General features: G+C 28.1%; 1 protein-coding gene across 4 annotated transcripts in view; it reads right to left on the bottom strand.

The window, feature by feature from the left end:
• The window catches only part of LOC145268279 (histone lysine acetyltransferase CREBBP-like), a 107,519-nt gene that overhangs the window by 23,532 nt on the left and 66,076 nt on the right, over window positions 1–17,911 (bottom strand). The window contains exons 12-17 of one of the 4 annotated variants that reach the window (XM_080123671.1): window positions 14,185–14,303; window positions 11,345–11,392; window positions 9,522–9,692; window positions 9,069–9,226; window positions 7,947–8,027; window positions 996–1,061 (exon numbers count right to left, since the gene is read on the bottom strand). In XM_080123671.1, the coding sequence (XP_079979797.1) occupies window positions 996–1,061; window positions 7,947–8,027; window positions 9,069–9,226; window positions 9,522–9,692; window positions 11,345–11,392; window positions 14,185–14,303 (643 nt within the window). The remainder of the gene's footprint in view (window positions 1–995; window positions 1,062–7,946; window positions 8,028–9,068; window positions 9,227–9,521; window positions 9,693–11,344; window positions 11,393–14,184; window positions 14,304–17,911) is intronic. The other 3 variants (XM_080123673.1, XM_080123672.1, XM_080123674.1) reach the window with 3 other exon arrangements.

Genomic DNA, 17,911 nt, shown 5'->3' with positions numbered 1-17,911 from the left:
AGCTAACAGCTCTGCAATCATAATCAAGAGGAATCACATCAGTTTCAGCCCTTACTTCTTATTGTATTCATGAAGTAGCAGTGCCCCTCCCTTAGGAGGTTGTATTGGTACTGGTGTAAGCTACATAAAGATTTATTTCTTTTCAACCAGATCCTGTATGATGTCTCTTTGCTGCTTCTTGTGTGTCCCTTGTAAAATTCTTTCTGTGTTTATACAACAAAAGCAATACCGTAGTATGTTGATTAGCTTTCACTGAACATATCGTCAAGCTTCCACAACCAAATGATAATGCTCAACACTCCATCTTTTTTTCCTGACACTCAGTCAATAGCTCATCATATCTCTCATCCTTCCAATAAATTACAAAATCATCCTACCATGGTACAGCCAGCTTTTAACACAATTACAACATTTTCCTCACTCCACATTACAAGGTCCATTCTCTACTGTGCAAGGACCAACGGGAAGATAGATTCCCAGAATAATTATCACCCTGTTCCATTTTTCCTTGCCATTTTTCATTAATTAAGTGTATCTGGAATGACTCTTTGCCATGCATATTGTTCCACTTCTGTAAAAGTTTATTTTAATTTTTTGGGGGGGAGGGGGTGGATGTATTTAATTAAATTTCTCTACTTTGTTATATTGTAGAAAAGTGTAATTTTATCAGATATATTTACAATAGGATAGAAATTATCTACATTAAAACAATTTTTTATTTAGATACAAATAGAAAAAAAATCAATAGACGCATCACAAGTACTATATAAATGAAGTTTACAGGAAAAAAATGTGGGAGGGAAGAGTCATATTTACAAAATGCCCTATTAAAAAAGGGGGGGAAAAAATGTTTAACTTAAGAAACGATAAAATTTAAACTTAAATTTAAAGTGAAATTAAAATTCTTGTCAAAATATAAATTTCAACCTAACATTGCCCTGTATTATTTCCTACGAGTTATTCAATCCTATAAGATTGGTATAATTATGAATCACCTTGGATTGACTGTCCGAGACTCGTATGATGTGAAATTAGATGATCCTAAGAGCGCTGTGAGATTCCTAAAATGTGAAAAATAAAAAGATAGAAACTGCTGTAATTCATTCAGAAAAAAAAGAAAAGAAAAATAAGAGAAAAACAAATTATGAAAAAGAAAAGCAATACATCAAACATATAGAAGAATTTACTGGGTTTGATTCAACTATATTAACGTTACTGCTTAACTGTCATTGTGTTTAAAAGAAATAGAAATGAAAATGAAAAGGATAACTGATTAATTCAAGCCTTTTTCTTTTCAAAGTGATCTTTTAAGTTAACTATTATAAATGAATATCTACTTAATCAAAAGATAAGTTTCTTTTTCATAAAAATAATTTCCATAAAATGAAACTTACTCTGCAAGCAGACTTTAATTTTGAAATTAAAAAAAAAAAGCTTATAAAAAATTTATTATTTAGTATTCTGCTTTTTAAAATTTATATATATATATATATATATATATATATTTTTTAATAATTATTTTAAGTTCTGTGAGAGGTTATAAGTAATATACGTAGAGAGTATCTGTGAAATATAGATACAAAACATCCTGGAGTAATCTGTTAGATTTTATAGTAGGAACTAGGAACTCTGGTATTAGGACAGTACCAAATTGAAAGATAAAATTGGGATATTAAAATCTACACAATTGAAAAATTGTATGAAATCGATTCTCTTTCATTTTTTTTTAATTTTATTTATTTAAGGCCCATAATTTATTATTATAATTAGTAGCCCCTTACGTTCAAGTGGTGATATGCCTTGTTGGGGTAAACGTGAGTATAAAAAATTTTTATTTTAATTTTTTTTTATTTAAAATCAAAAAGACTGGCAAACAATTTCTTATTTCCTTAATATTAAAACTTTATTTAAAGGCAATTATTTTAATACAATGAAATGATATTACTTACTACAATGCATAGATCTTAAAAGCAAGAAAGAAAAAAAAAACAAGATTACTCTAATCGAATATAAATCTGAAATACACATCATGTAAATGTCAATTTAAGCAATTTAAAATGGTCTCAAATAAACATGCAACCCCCCCTTTTTTTAATTGTAATAATATAATCACCTTTAAATATTTTAATGTAATGTAAATTACGATAAAAATTGACTTCAATTATTAATCATAATTAATTTTGTCGGTTTTAGTGCTTCAATTTCATATTTTAATTTGGTACTATGCTGCTACCAGAGCTCAAAATATCTACAATATTTAAATGGTAATTTTTGTCTCAACTAAAACTCCAATATTTATAGAGAATAAAATAATCCTTATGATTATTTTAAAAATACAAAACAACAACAACAACAACAAAAAAAAAAGTTTTAATATATGCAAGAATAACATATAGTGTGACCAAAGCAAAAGAAGACTGTGGCAACCAGCATTGACAACACAATGTCATCTTCCAAAATGTTGTACAATCTTTGGCCATTCGTCTGCTTTGATTTAGGTTAATGATCTCATGTGTCACATTGCTGTAGTAACATAACAGGATGCAATACAAATATAGAGAAGAGCAATTTAAAATATCTAGTACCTTCATCTTTAACAGGATTATGAAAAAGATACAATGTCATGGTCAAGAGTCTACGAATGGCACAAAAAGCTTTGAGTGGTCGTGAAGTGGGGGTGGGGGTGGATGACAAGTCGGCATGGAATTTTTGTGACAAGGATGAGCAAGAAAACTGACAGAGTGAAAGAGGTGGTGCAGTGTTATTGTGGATGAACAGCTGAGTTCGGAGTCCAAGCTAAAAGACTGTTCTAAGGAATTCATTCTGCCATTGCAGAATAGATCAAGACCACTGCAATGAGGAGACTGAGGAATCTGGAGGAGAATTTTGCCAGGTGCTTTTGTGGGTGGATGAAATAAATGCTTGAATTCTAGAAAGAGGGTAGTTATAACTTATGAGCGATTTTTTTTTTTTTTTTTCTGTCCTCGCAAGATGTTTTGGAACAAATAAATTCTGAAATATTGGTGTAATCTGAGCCAGGGAGTGATTGCCATAAGCCCCCGTCTAACCCCACACCTACTGATCATATCAAACCCAAAGAGGTTACAACAATCCGCAGTTACTAATTACCAAAACTTGGAATCATCTTGGAATCCCACCTTGTTCGTTTGTCATAGTAAAAAATTAATTGGAATTTTGATTAAATTTTAGCCATTAAAACCTCCCCCCAAAAAAACAAAAAAAAACAAAAAAAAAAACAAACAAAACAAAAAACAAAACAAAAACCCTGTTGATATCTAAGTCAATAAGAAATTTCTTTATTAAATAAACAATTGTATAAACACAATATAAGCTTTATACTGGATATTTAATGAAGAACCTTGTTTTAAGGCTTTACACATGTATGAAAAAAACTGATAATAGGAATAATTGACCAAACAAAAACTGATAATTTAATCAGGTTGAGGGCAAAAGAAAAAACAAAAAACAAAAACAGGACAGACATTTTAAATATTTAAAAATAAAAAGACAAAATCTTTGCTTGAAATTTTGTTCTGCAAGATGTAAAATCTTTTTATTATATAGTGTCAAAATCTGTATTAAACCAATTTTTAACTCTAAGTAAAATTTTTTTAATGAAATACACATTGAAATGAGTAATAACTTTAAAATATTAAATGATAAATAAAATATTAAGCATCATATGAATTGACAAAACTTTTTTTTAGCCCATTAAAAAATGGACTAAGTTATAGAATATATATATATATATATATATATATATATATATATATATATATATATATCTTAGAATGAATGCTTTATGCCAAATTGATGATTTAATATGATTAAAATTTATGCCCATTTTTGTGTTAAATACTAATACCTAACTGTGCATTGAATGGATACCATAATACTTAGTTTGCTGCACCTTATCATAGGATTAGCAAATCTCTCGACGGAGGCCACCTTTCTAGGGCAATTGCTCTTGACATATCTAAGGCCTTTGATAGGGTATGGCATAAAGGTTTACTTCATAAGATCTCTAGCTATGGTATAGCTGGAAATGTCTTCTACATTATTAAATCATTTCTTTCTGATAGGTTCATAAGAGTAGTAGTTGAAGGGCAAAAATCAGAAGCTCACAGTATTAATGCCGGTGTCCCTCAGGGGTCCATCCTGGGCCCAACTCTTTTCCTGATCTAAATTAATGATCTTCCAAATCACATCCTTACATCATTCGTAGATATTTATGCTGATGACACTACCATTTATGGTAGCACATCTAAGACAGTAAATGACCAAGTTCTCTCCAATTCTTTCTCCTCTGATCTTGAGCACGTAGTACAATGGGGAAAGAAGTGGCTGATTACTTTTAATGCATCTAAAACCAAGCTTCTCTCTTTACATCATCAACATTCTGATCCACATCTGGCATCAATTGAAATGAATGGCTCTCGTCTTCAGGAGGCCTCAGGTTTTGACAAGCTTCTGGGCTTGACCTTTACTCCTGATCTTAAATGGAACACGTACATCAAATCTGTTGCCAAGGCCGCTGGAAAAATGGTGGGATCTTTCTATCGATCCGGTAAATATCTCACTGCTGATGATATTCTCTATCTATATAAGAGCCAGGTATGTCCAAGGATGGAATATTGTTGCCACATCTGGGCAGGAGCAGCTAGAAAGGACTTGTCCTGCCTTGATAGAGTTCAAAATAGACTTTGTAGCCTCGTAGGAGATGTCCTTTTCTCTTCCTTGCAACCTCTCACAGAAGAGATATTGCGAGTTTGTCTCTGATGTATCGTTATTTTCATGGAAGGTGTTCAACTGAGCTTCAATCTATGGTCTCCCCTCGCCAAACTTTCACAAGAAACACTTGTCTAGCTGTACACACTATCAATAATTCCCCCCACTCTTTATCTGTGCCTAAACCTAAACGTAGATTCCATGAACAAAGCTTCTTTCTTAAAACTGCACGCCTGTGGAATTGTCTTCCGTTTTCCTGCTGACTACAATATGGTTGTGTTCAAGTCTAACGCAAATAAGTTCTTGATGAGCCGTTCTATATAAGTTATCAAATCTACCAAATTTTCATTACTAATGATTACTATATTGTCCAATGTCTACTGTACACGCTTTAACCCTTATCCTTGAGTGGCCTCTTGGCCTTGATAAGTAGAGATGCCGATGTAAAAAAAAAAAAAAAAAAAAAAAAAAAAAAAAAAAAAAAAAAAACCTTATCATAAAGGTCCATATAAAATTTCAGCTATATTGGCCCAGTAGTATACAAGAAGAAAAAGTGGAATAGACAGACAAACTGACAAATCGAGAAATATAATATAGATAAACTCTACTATTGTTAATTCTAAATATTTTGGAGAAAATCATGAAAAAAAATGGGGTGGAGAACATTACATTAATAAATATTTTACCCTAGAATAACCTGTATAATTTTTTGTTGTTGTTATATTAAGTAAAATTCAATGCAGAATTTCAGACTAAATGTGGCAAAATAAGTTATCTGGAAAGTTTAATTATTAATCGACTGTAGTTTTTCTTTATATTGAGAACTTAAGAGGCAGGCCTCTATTCAATCTGGGGAGACAATGGATACAGCCCGTATGTAAGGGTACCTGTGCAAGGGAGTTAGTTGATTGTGAAGCAAAAGTTATGCAATCGCCAACTACAAAGTGAAGGCTGGGATGAGTGGAAACAATGGTGGGATAAGTAGAGAGCGTTTCCACATACAGCACCTGGTATTCCCAAATAGTCACCCATTTTTAATACTGAGCAGATTTAATGTTGCTTAACATTGGTGATCTAATGGGAATTGGTGTGTTAATGTGATTATGCCGTAACTTAATAACCACTGGACATGAAATGCGTGATATAAATATAGAACTAGTTTTTATAGGTACATTTTAAAGCAACACATTTTTTTTTTTTAAATTAAAATGTAGGATTTCAATATTGCATCGACAAAAATGCAACTAAGTAAAAACTAAACATTACATAATATCCTTTATCAACTAAAACATTTAAATGGAAAGGAATAGACGGTAAAAAAAAAAGAAAAAAAAAAAAAAGAACATTACATGTAAAGCAACAAAATATTTAAGTTATTTTACAAACAATTATACAATTGAACCATGTGTCTCAGGTGATACCTATGACAGGCCTGGTAACCATGCCACTATGGTCCCAGATGAGGGGGCAGGTCATTTGGGGAATTAATTTCTTAATTTTTTTTACTATATAGCAATTACTGCTAATATATATTTAAAAAGAAAAAAGAAAAAAAAGTAATATTGTGCTATCAGTTCATAACAATATCTACAAAGTTTTGGAACTTGTGCAGTAAGATAGAATTTCAAAGAATGAACTTTAGATAAAAACGATTATGTTGAAATTAATAAAAATTCCAAAAATTATGAAAAAGGATTAGCATAGAATATCTGTTGGAACTATTACAAAAAAAACAAACAGATATTAGCAATCTGCTATTTTCTATTTTGAAATGGCTAATTAAAATTTTTTTGTCAAAACCATAGATTGCAGTTACCTCCCCTGGATTTTAAAAAATCTTCAAAATTAAAAAAATACAATAAAACTGCATAATTTGATAAATTTTATTTTTTTGACTAGATAATTTCTTGGATTTTTTTTTTTTTTTTTTTTTTTTTACTAATTTTGACACAAAGGACATAATCGTGTTTAATAAATAATGCTAAAATGCAATTTTAAAAAATTCCATTACACTGCACAACATTTTTTTTTTATTTAATAGTAGAAAACACATTGTTTTTACTTGAACATTTATTAGAAATAAAAATGTATTTAATCACTTGCTCTCGCATGAGGATAAAGTTTTGCTTTCTTTGTCAAAATATTGCATAATGATTACGATGCTGAAAGCAGTCTCTTGGGGTTCGTTCTTACAAGCGACTATAATTCATACATTTTATAGGAATTGTGAAATATCAAATTGAGAACTCCCAGCATTTTAACTCATTTTTTTTTTTTCAACTGTAATAATTATTGACTTATTCCTATAAATGTACGAAAGAATTAAACGTGCAAATTTGAAACATTTTAGGTTATATTGACTAGTCATTTTATCGTTAAAAAAAAAAAAAAAAAAAATGTATCAGACAGAAAGCATGTTCAACATTTGACAGAATCAGCTAAGCAACAAAATTTGAAATATAGTTTGAAAGAAAAAAAAAAATTTTGAAAGGAAGAAGAATTTTGATCATTATTGCCAATTCTGTTGATTAGTGTCACCTGAACAGGTGTTTTCCTTTGTTTCACAGAAAACATTGAGAAAAATTAAAAAAAAAAATATGGACTTCAATTACACGATACGATAATTTATGTTTGTCTTAATTGCATGGTTGCCAAGCCTCTTACAGGATATACCATAAGTAATTATATATTTTCTTTCATTTATCTTTGTCGATACTTAAGCATTTCTCCTATTTCTGGTATCGCTTGAAATCTGAAATCATATTTTTATAGTATTGTTGAACTTAAGGAACAAATCTGGGCTGCTTTTGCTCTAGTAACATTGGAGGTGTTCATCGAAGTCTGCCGATTAGTCCTTGAAGGATTAGCAAAGTTCAAACTAAACAGAGAACATATGGATCTTTATTAAATATTTTAATAAACATGTTTTATGTTGTTAAAAAAAAAGAAAAAAAAAAAGAAAAAAAAAAGAAAGAAAAAAAAGAAAAAAAAAGAAAAAAAAGAAGAAAAAAAAGAAAAAAGAAAAAAAAAAGAAAAAAAGTACTTGTTAGTTTCTATTTTGCAATTGTATATTTTAAAACCATGTTGCATTTATTGTGTTGAACTAAAATTACAGTTATTTATGGTGAATCTTGTAGGTATCACCTTGTCTAAAAACCCAAATATTTAAACACACATTACACCACACACAAACTTACGTTACAGGTTGAGACGGGTCTTCTGCTAATTCAACCTCTTCTCCTTGGATTTCCTGGAAACATTTCTCACAATAAACATATCTAGAAATAGAGAGAGAAAGAAAAAGCTACTTTTAGCAGATTTTAAGAGTTAAAATTATAGCATTATTTTTACCTCCCCCTCCCAAAATGTTTAAGTTTTTGTCAAGTAAAAAAAAAAAACAAAAACAAATAGATAAGGAAAAAAAAAAAAAAAATAAAGTCCTTTGTTAAAACAAGGCCATGTTCAAACAGTTGTTTTAATTAAATTTTATCTTTAAGCTACAAATTATTTTTCAACGGGTCACAATGGAAGATCCAAGTTAACAATTATTTTGGTACTTGTAAAGTTTAATCAAGACATTAAAAAATGAAAATATCGGAAAAAACAAAAAAGGTTATATTGTACGTATCCGTTTTCGACTGAAGATCTCTGGAAGAAAAAAAAAAAAAAAAAAAAAAAAAAAAAATCACTTAATTTGATTTTTTTTTTTTTTTTACAGCAGAGAAACACGTTTTTATGACAGCATGTTAAAGGTAGCCATCTTTTAATTTTTTGAACACACCACGGGGAGATAATTCAGTTTAAAGTGCTGACACTCCCTCCCCATCTTTAATACTAGTTTTTCTTCCTTAAAAAATCGAACCTTTTGCTTGGTATCATAAATTGTTTTTGCGCTGTATAAAAAAAAAAAAAAAAAAAAAAAAGTACTTGATGAAATTAAGGGAAAAAAATTTTCTGGAGAATTTCATTCCATAACGGATACATACAATATAAACTTTTTGATATTTTCATTTTTTAATGTCTTGATTAAACTGTACAAGTACCATTATTTCAATTTAAAACGATTTATAAGCCCTTAAACTCCCAATTTAACAGTTTAACTCGCAAAAGTAAGATTAAATTGTAGTCATGAATTCTGAATGCAAATTAAGTTGCTTTGAATATTACATGAATAGAACATCCTATACAACCAAGAAAATTTCCAATAAAGACTAAGATAAAAAGTTGTTTTCATAAAGTAAGGAATTGTTTCAACTGTATGAATTTGAAGAAATTTTAAAATCAGAAGTTTAAAAACCCAACAAAATGTCATATCTTACCTGTTTTGGTAACTGTAATATACAGCATCCCGTGGTATTGTACACAATTGTTTTCCATAACAACAAAGAACTTGTGGACTGAAAACAAATTTACGGCCACAACAATAACCAAGAGATTGCATAACTTGATCAATTTCGCCCTCAAAAACCTCAGCCAACTGAAAAATTGAAATATAAAAATAAAGATTCAAAATGAAAAAGAAAATAGGAATAAAATGACTAAAAAACAAAACAAAAAGCAAAGAAAAAAAAGAAACAAAGAAAAATGCTTTATAAATAATTGATATTTTCGTATAGGTTGTGATCTTTCCAAACTTATTTTGAATGATAAAATATTAAATTCAACAAATTAAATATAATAAATTAAATATAATAAATTAAATATAATAAAAAATATGAGGCGAAAAAAGACAAACAAACAAACAAAAAAAAAAGACAAAAAAACAAACTTACCTTTGAACAGTATTTATAGACTCTTGAAGTTTTCCTATTGTATAGCCATGCATTGTCAAACATGAGCCACACATCATCAACATACTGCCATGGGTCTTGATACTGTCCAGTGTCTAATTTTCGTTTTATAGTCGAGAGATCCATGGGCTTTTTGATTATCATAAAGTAATCCTGAAATAGAAAAGGTATTAATAATTCATTGTTAAATCGATTTTCTACAGATATAGACACTAATCATTAGTTTCTACTTTTGTTAAATAATTTAAAAAATAAATTAAAAAAATGAAAAACCATTTGAGAGAAAAAACAAAAAGCAAAAAAAAAAAAAAAAAAAAAAAAAAAATCCCTAAGATATTTAAAATCTTATTGGAATTAGTACAATATATATTAAACTAAATACAATAAATAAAAGGGCTTTTGAAAAATATAAAAATCTAACGTGATATAAGATAAATATGTGTTCGCCTCAAATCAAAACAGATTTTTGCTAACCAAAATATTTTTGTTCCATTGTGATATTTTACTAAATATACGATTCCAGAATTAAAAAAAAATTAGATTTCATTATACAATACATTGTGATATTTTACTAAATATCATAATGAACACGAAAAGAAATATGTGTCAAATATAATTTGTTAGAATACAATTTTATCTTGATCTAAAACTTCATTTAATATTAAAGCAATTTTTTTTGCAATATAGTTGCACAAAATGTTTATATCATTGCAAGATTTGAGTGGTGCTCCATTGATGAATCTATTATTAGCTGATACAAAGCTATTTTAAAGTCACAATAAGATAAATTTAATATGATCATTTTTACGAGGCAATCCAAAAAGTTATTTCATGATTACTTTAAAATCAACTACACAGCTGACTTTCAGAAGCTTTAAGAAAGAAAGTCAAAAAACAAATTTGTGAAAACTTCAAACTTTGTATAGTCAAGTGCAAAAAGTATTAGTTTAGAAAAATACGATTCCAGAATTAAAAAAAAATTAGATTTCATTATACAATATATATATTAAAAAAAAGAAAAAAAAAAAAAAAAAAAAAAAAAAAAAAAGAAAAAGATAAGATTAGTTCAATTTCATTAAAAACAGGTTTAACTTCATAATACAGGGCACATAAAAATACAGGGATATGGTAAAAATATCAATAAAATCCAATTTTTATCTTCTAAATTTATTAAAAGAAAAAAAAAAAAAGAAAAAAGATAGGGGGAACAGAGTGAGAGAGAGAGAGTGAGAGAGAGAGAAAACATATATAATGAACAAAATTAAAAGTAAAATAAAGAGTATGATAGGAACCAACAAAAATCAATAGGAATTTCCTTTTTAAAAAAGCAAAGTGCAAAGCAAATTCCATGATAATTTAGTTACTTTAAAGATGCGTTCAAACAAAGGGTAAAACAACTTTCTCCTAGGCCAAAGAAACAATGCCCAGCATAATTAACTTTTGTCAATCATGAATGGGAGAGTGAAGAGAAAAAGAGAAAAATAAAAAAATAAAACAAATTTTAAAATTTAAAGAAAAAAAAAAAAAAAAAAAAGGAAATGGCCTTGATCTTCCTCCATAACATATCTATAGTCTGATACATTTGCCACTACTCAAACTAAATATAGATTATATAATATATAGATTATATAATATATATTTTATATATAAATATATATATATATATATATATATATATATATATATATATATATATATATATATATATTATATATAGATATATATATATATATTCCTATAGAAACCTTACACATTAGAATAGATACACTTAAATTGAAATGCTCTTTTTGAGTTTACCAACTGACCTTAAAATGTTTCCATTTCTTGTCCTGTGTCTGTGTTAGATGGGGAAGCTGTTTCAGAAGAAATAGTGCAAACATTCTAAGGTTAGTCAGTAAAATCAAAAGAGCATTTTAATTTATCTCTATCAATTCTAACTACATCTCTGTGCAGCAGAACAGAGGAAAAGGATGTTGTCACTCATAACAAGACAGATATAAACTAAAAACAAGATTTGAAAATTGTTATGAGTACTAAGGAAAGAAAGGAAGAAAGAGAGAGAGAGAGAGAGAGAGAAAGATAGAGAAAGCGCGAGAGGGGGGGGAAGAAAAAGATCATTACTTCAAAGAGATAATGTTTTTTTTTTCTTTTTCGAAAAACTAATTCATTTTATATTTTTATAACAATTATTTAAAACTAATGTTAATATTAGTAATTAAATTGCAGAATGTACATTTAATTAAAATTAAATATATCTAACATAAAAACTTGTGTAGTATCTAAGAAAAAAATAATAACACCTGTGTTTTATGACACTAAGCAAATTAAACTTTATTAATAAAGTTAAATTACCGAAAAATTATTTAAACTGATTTGTTAGTGCTTTATATATATATATATATATATTTTAATTATTAATTAAAAAAAATAATTTTTTTATGAATTGTCTCAAGAAAAAAATAAATAAAAAGGGGATAGAAAAAAAAATTCTTATGTGTTTGTATCCAACCCATCAATATCTATAAAACCACATGTGTCAATATGTTCCAGTGAGTTGTAGAACCATATCACCATCTTCCACTTCTGAACTGGCAGGAACTTGGGTGGCAAAGCTTTCTTCAACAGAAACTGTCGCAGATAGCAGAGCAACTGGAGAATACAAGCCAATAATGACATTTCAAAAGAGTCAAAAGGCCAGAATATATAATCCACTACCAGTAAAGGGGGGGTCTCCATATTGACAATAAAAATTAGGTGTTACATGAAGGATAATAATATAATGGACTATATTAAGCAGTAGGTCTTTACAAGTAGACATTCTTAGCAAATCTTCTAAGATCAAACTACAAAGTATCAGACCAAACTACTAGAAGATCAAAAATATAAAATTTATTGATAAAGAGATTAGATTTATCTTAATATATTTTATATACACTATAGCTTTTATTAAAAAAAAAAATGTATGAGAATAGTAAATATGAATGGGATGTATTTTGAGATAGTTTTAAAATTAAAAGTGTGCTGGTGATAAACTTATTTTTGTTTTTTAATTGCATAGAAGTAATAGTTCAAAATTACAAAGTTAAGATATTTCATATTTACTGATAAACTTATTGGAAGATTTAATGTTTTAAAAGAAAAAGGCCAAAAACAAGTATAAGTTTTGTATATAAAAAAGGAGAGACTCAATAGTAATAAACAAAACAAAAAAACATTTATCAGAAATCATCTAAAAGAACAGATACTGCATAGCCTAATATCCTACAAAGTTATAAATACAAGAATCAATTCTAATTGATAAAAAAAATTATATATATATATATATATATATATATATATATATATATTAAAAAAATGAATTGTATTTTATAGTAAAATAAAACAGACCTGTTAATAGTAATTATTCGAATTAGGTGAAATGATTTAAAGTTCTAATGCTAGCTAACAAACATTTTTTAAAAATTTCAAATATATACAAAATGCTACACATTTTTAACATCTATTCTAAAAATTAATGACCGACAAAATGGGTTAAGAGAGCAAATTCAATCATTCAACAGTAAAAAACAAAACAAAACATGAAATAGAATTATTCTCCCATTCAATCTGATTATAAAAATATCAAATATGAAAATTCAACTCGAATATTAAAACAAACTTGCATTTAAAAAATAACAGCTAATTATATATATTACATTACCCATACACTTTCATTTATATAAATAAATTTATATTGCTGCAATAGTCATACTAATGTTTCAGTTGATAGTTATAAATAACTAAAACCTCCTCAAGCGATAGTTCATAAAAAGTTAATATTTGTAATTATTATATTATAAATAATTAAAGACCTCTCCTCGGGCGATAAAAATACTTTACTTTAAAAGTTCATATTTGTAATCAATGTGGATTATAAATATCAACTTTTAAAATGAAAGACTATTGTTGGAAGAGGAGCTCTTTAGTTATTTATAAATATCGACTGAAATATTAACAAGACTAGTGTAGCGATATAAAAATGTTTATATAAAATAAATAGAAACGTATACCTTGCTTTATTTATTATTGAACATGCTTATATAAATCTCGTTTAAATCCATATCTTTTTATCTTGGAATATATATATATATATATATATATATATATATCCACACAAAACTTAGGAAATATATGTTTTGATTTTATGTATTTACTTCAGTGCTCAATAGGTAAATAGAGCCAGGTAGTGAATTATGAAAATATATATTTAAGCCAGACAGAATTTTCCATTTTTCATCCTTATTAGGACTAGTCTGAAGAGTCATAAAGAGGATGAAACATAGAAAATACTGTGTAGCTTAATTGCCATATATATATATATATATATACACACACACACACACACAGAGAAACAAATTAATGCAAATTGCAACAAATAGTGAATTTTACAAAACCATTTGTTAATTAAATGACCAATTTTGTTTTTTCTTTTACATTTTCATATTTTCAATTCTTACAAAGAAATTTAAAGGATTCTGCATTACAATTTTGCTTTTAACATGAAAATAACAGTATGAATGGGAGAAAACAGTAAACTGAAGTTTTTTTTGTTTTTTTTCTTAAGATTAAATTTTGTTTTTGTTATTTAAAATTAAATTGGACTTACAGGAATCTGCAGAAGACTGGGATCAACCGGCTGTCTGAAAGGTAAAGACTCTGGGTCCTGCCTGTAAAGCTTTTCCAAAGTTGGCATCAATGCCTGACGCAATTCGTCTGGCTTAAAAACTACAATGCAAAACAAAATTTTTGGGGGTAAGAAAAATAGATAAAAATAAGTTTAAAGAATAATTTGGCTGCTACATTAAATTCTATATTAATACAGGTTCTTTACTGAAATGTAATTATAAAATTGTTTACAGAAGTGTACACAGTCAGAAATAATATAAGAAAATAATCCTTTGCCAGTGTTTGCACTAATATTTATAGACAATGTCTTAATCGGTGAAGTTAAAAATGCCTAAATAAATTCGAGGTGTTAGTGGTGGGGAAAGAGGTCTGACTTTCTATTTGCTTTCTAAATGTGTGGCAGTTTTTTTTTTTATTATTTATTTCAAACATTTTTGACAAGATGATTTATATATATAATAAATAAGTTGTTACAAAATTAATAGTTGTCTGAAGCATTGGGTTTTAAAAAGTTATTTTAACATAATTTTAATTTATTTCTAATAAATTTTCATATCTAATAATTAATGTTATCAATAATAATTAATGATTTATTTTCAGATAGAAAGGATTTCTGAAGCATAGAAGACCTCTGCCTCTTTATGTTGCAGGAGTTCAAACAATACATATGAAACTTCTGACGATATCAATAGAGCTTGGAAAGATGAATCCACAAGTAATGAGACAGTACAAAAGTGGTTCCAAACACTTTGTGGTGAAGAAAAGAGCCTTGAAGATGAGAAATGAGAGGATATTTGTGTAATCTTGGCAATAAACAATTGCAAGCACTTGTTGAGCAAAATCAACTTCAAAATGTTTGACACTTGCAGTAATCAGCACTGCACCGGTTTCAGGTGCCATGTAATTTACAGGGTATTTGAAAATTGAAAATCACAAATGGACTCCCTGTGAGGTAAACAAGCATTAAAAACTTGAGCGGTTTGAAGTGTACTCAATGTTCTCTGCATAACTACCAATAACTCCCTTCTTGACCGAATAGTCACCGCTATAAAAAGTGCATCTTTATGATAACCATAAACGATCAGGTCAATGGCTTGATTGTGAGGAATCCCTTAAACATTTCCCAAAGCCAAAATATCACCAGCAAAAGATTACGATGACTTTCTCGTAGTCTGCATTAGATGTTATCCACCAAAGATTGGTTGGAAAGCAACCAAAGCATTATATTGAGATTGGTGAATAGACATGATCCAGTTCTGCTTCACAATAATGTGCGCTCACATGTTGCAAGAAGAATGACTTTGCGAAAACTCAGACTTGGTATAGGAGATCTTACCACATCATTCATATCTTTTACTAACTTATCATTTTTGTAAGTACTTAGCACATTTTTAAATGGTAAAATTTTCTGGTCCAAGAAGTGGAATCGAATTCTGAACATTTTCTTGTATCACAGCCAATAACTTTATCTACAAGGAATAAATCATTTTGTATATCAATGGCACAGATCTATAGCTTTTAATATTCCTACTGTTAATTTTTCATAAATAAATGTATGCTTTTAAAATAGGCCATTATTTCTGTTAATAACCTAATAATAATAATAATAATACACACACACATATATATTCATTCATGTATGTACATAAAATTCTTCGAATTTATTTTTAGTGTTTACTTCAATAGTGCTAAATACGTCCATAGAACTAAATAAGTTTTGTAAATGTGCATGGCACTTTCTGCATTTTATCTTTGTCAGGCAATAGCTTACTAATTTATTCAAGTTTTGAAAATGTGTTTCAATTTAGCTACATAGCTATTGCCTGACAAAGATGAAATGCAGAAAGTGCCATATATATATATATATATATATATACATACATGAGAGCGAGAGACAAATATACACAAATAAACTCACTGCTTTTTATTATAAAACTAGCGAGGGGTACCCGGCGTTGCCCGGGTGTTTTTCGGGGTATGTGAAAAAAAAAAAAAAAACTCCGAAAATGTGGAGGAAAAAAAAAAAAAAAAAAAAAAAAAAAAAAAAAAAACAACAGGTGCGCGTTTTTGATTGACGTGACGGCGATAGGTATTCAGCAGTTATTTTGTGCGGGACAGTTTTGAATGAGGTGAATAAATCTGTTTGTTTATTTTTAAAAACCCGCTCCCTGTTTATTAGGAGCGAAATGAAAGCTACAGTCTGATATGACGAAGTCGACATTGAACAAACGTTACTTAGCTCTCTTGAGACAACTGGCTTTGGGCCTGTGATTAGAGTCGAGTTTCGCTTTTTTTTATACCGAAAACCGAATGTAACGCGTGCCGATGCGGGAAATGTCGAATAATTAACGTTTGAAAGTCAATAAAATTAAATAGACAGGCGAGCTCCGTGGATAACTCTGAGATATTACAATTTATAGATGATATAAAAAGTTTTAAGTTGTGAAGCGAGCAAGCGCTTCTTTGAAAGAAGCCTTTTGTGGACATCGAGGAAAAGCGTACATACATACACACACACATACATACATTTTCGCTTTTATATATATAGATGAATATATCCATAAAAGAAAAAATTTTTTATATTAGATTTGCTAAAAAGATTTTATTATATGTATAACAATTTAGTTATACGACAGTTATCTTGTAATTAAATTATTTATATATTTATTTTAAAAAATAAAACAAATTTGGCCTAATGCTGCTTTTGTTTTTCAGTTCTTTTTAGATGAGGCATATTAAACATATGACCAGTCTTCTTCATAAAAGATACCATGATTTTGTAATTTAACAACTAAATTGTAAAAAATTTTTTACTTTCTGAAATAACTTACAATAAACACATACAAAAACTGTATGCTTTTTTTTTAATTTTTTTTTATTTATAATGTTTTTTTTTTCACATGTAAAATGATATCTTATGTGACCAAAATTTCATTTTTTTTTTAACCTAGAAATCAAAATTTCAGAGAACTCCCTTGAATTAAATTGATGGTAATTTTTAGCGTATTATCAAGAGAAATGTTTGAAAATGAGGTGCTTGTTAAGATAGTGTTGACAAATCAATTGTTTTTTTTTTACACATGTAGTTTTAAGCAAAACAATATTATGTACTGAATTGTCATGTCGAAAATAGTAATAGATCCACAAATTACAAAAATTCATTGTGTAGAACAACTACTCTGGTGTTTTTCATAAAAAAAGTCTATTGCTAAAGACAACGAACATTGCAGCTATGAACAAGTAACATAAAATATTCATTCCAAGTAATGTCTCCTTTGTGTAGACTCTTACTATCTTTCCGTAAAAATTACTTTTAACTATAAATAACTTTACTCAAATTTTCATTATTTTTGGATATATTACTATTTTCGACATGACAATTAAGTATGTAATATTTTTTTTTTTAAAAACTATTTAAAAATATTTATCTATCAATGTCACTGAAAATGATCTCACAAAGAGAATTCATGAAACTAACAAATTTTAAAAGTGAAAATTGTAAATTTTCAGGGATTGTCATTTTAGCAATGAGTTTCTTGTGGTTTTTCCTGGTTATTTTAGTGAAATTCAAGAACTGAAATATTGAATTAAGTGTAACCAATGGTATCTACCGAATTGTCATGTAATGAAAATATCCAAAAATTACAAAAGACGATACAGTAGAAAATTAATTATTAATGAAAACAGTTTTCGAAGACAATTAGCAA

The sequence above is a fragment of the Euprymna scolopes genome, chromosome 43 (genome assembly GCF_053919585.1).
Source record: "Euprymna scolopes isolate OS-2025 chromosome 43, ASM5391958v1, whole genome shotgun sequence".
NCBI lineage: Eukaryota > Metazoa > Mollusca > Cephalopoda > Sepiida > Sepiolidae > Euprymna > Euprymna scolopes.
Note: the sequence above shows the minus strand (reverse complement) of the source record. Positions and strands in the feature narration are given on the sequence as shown.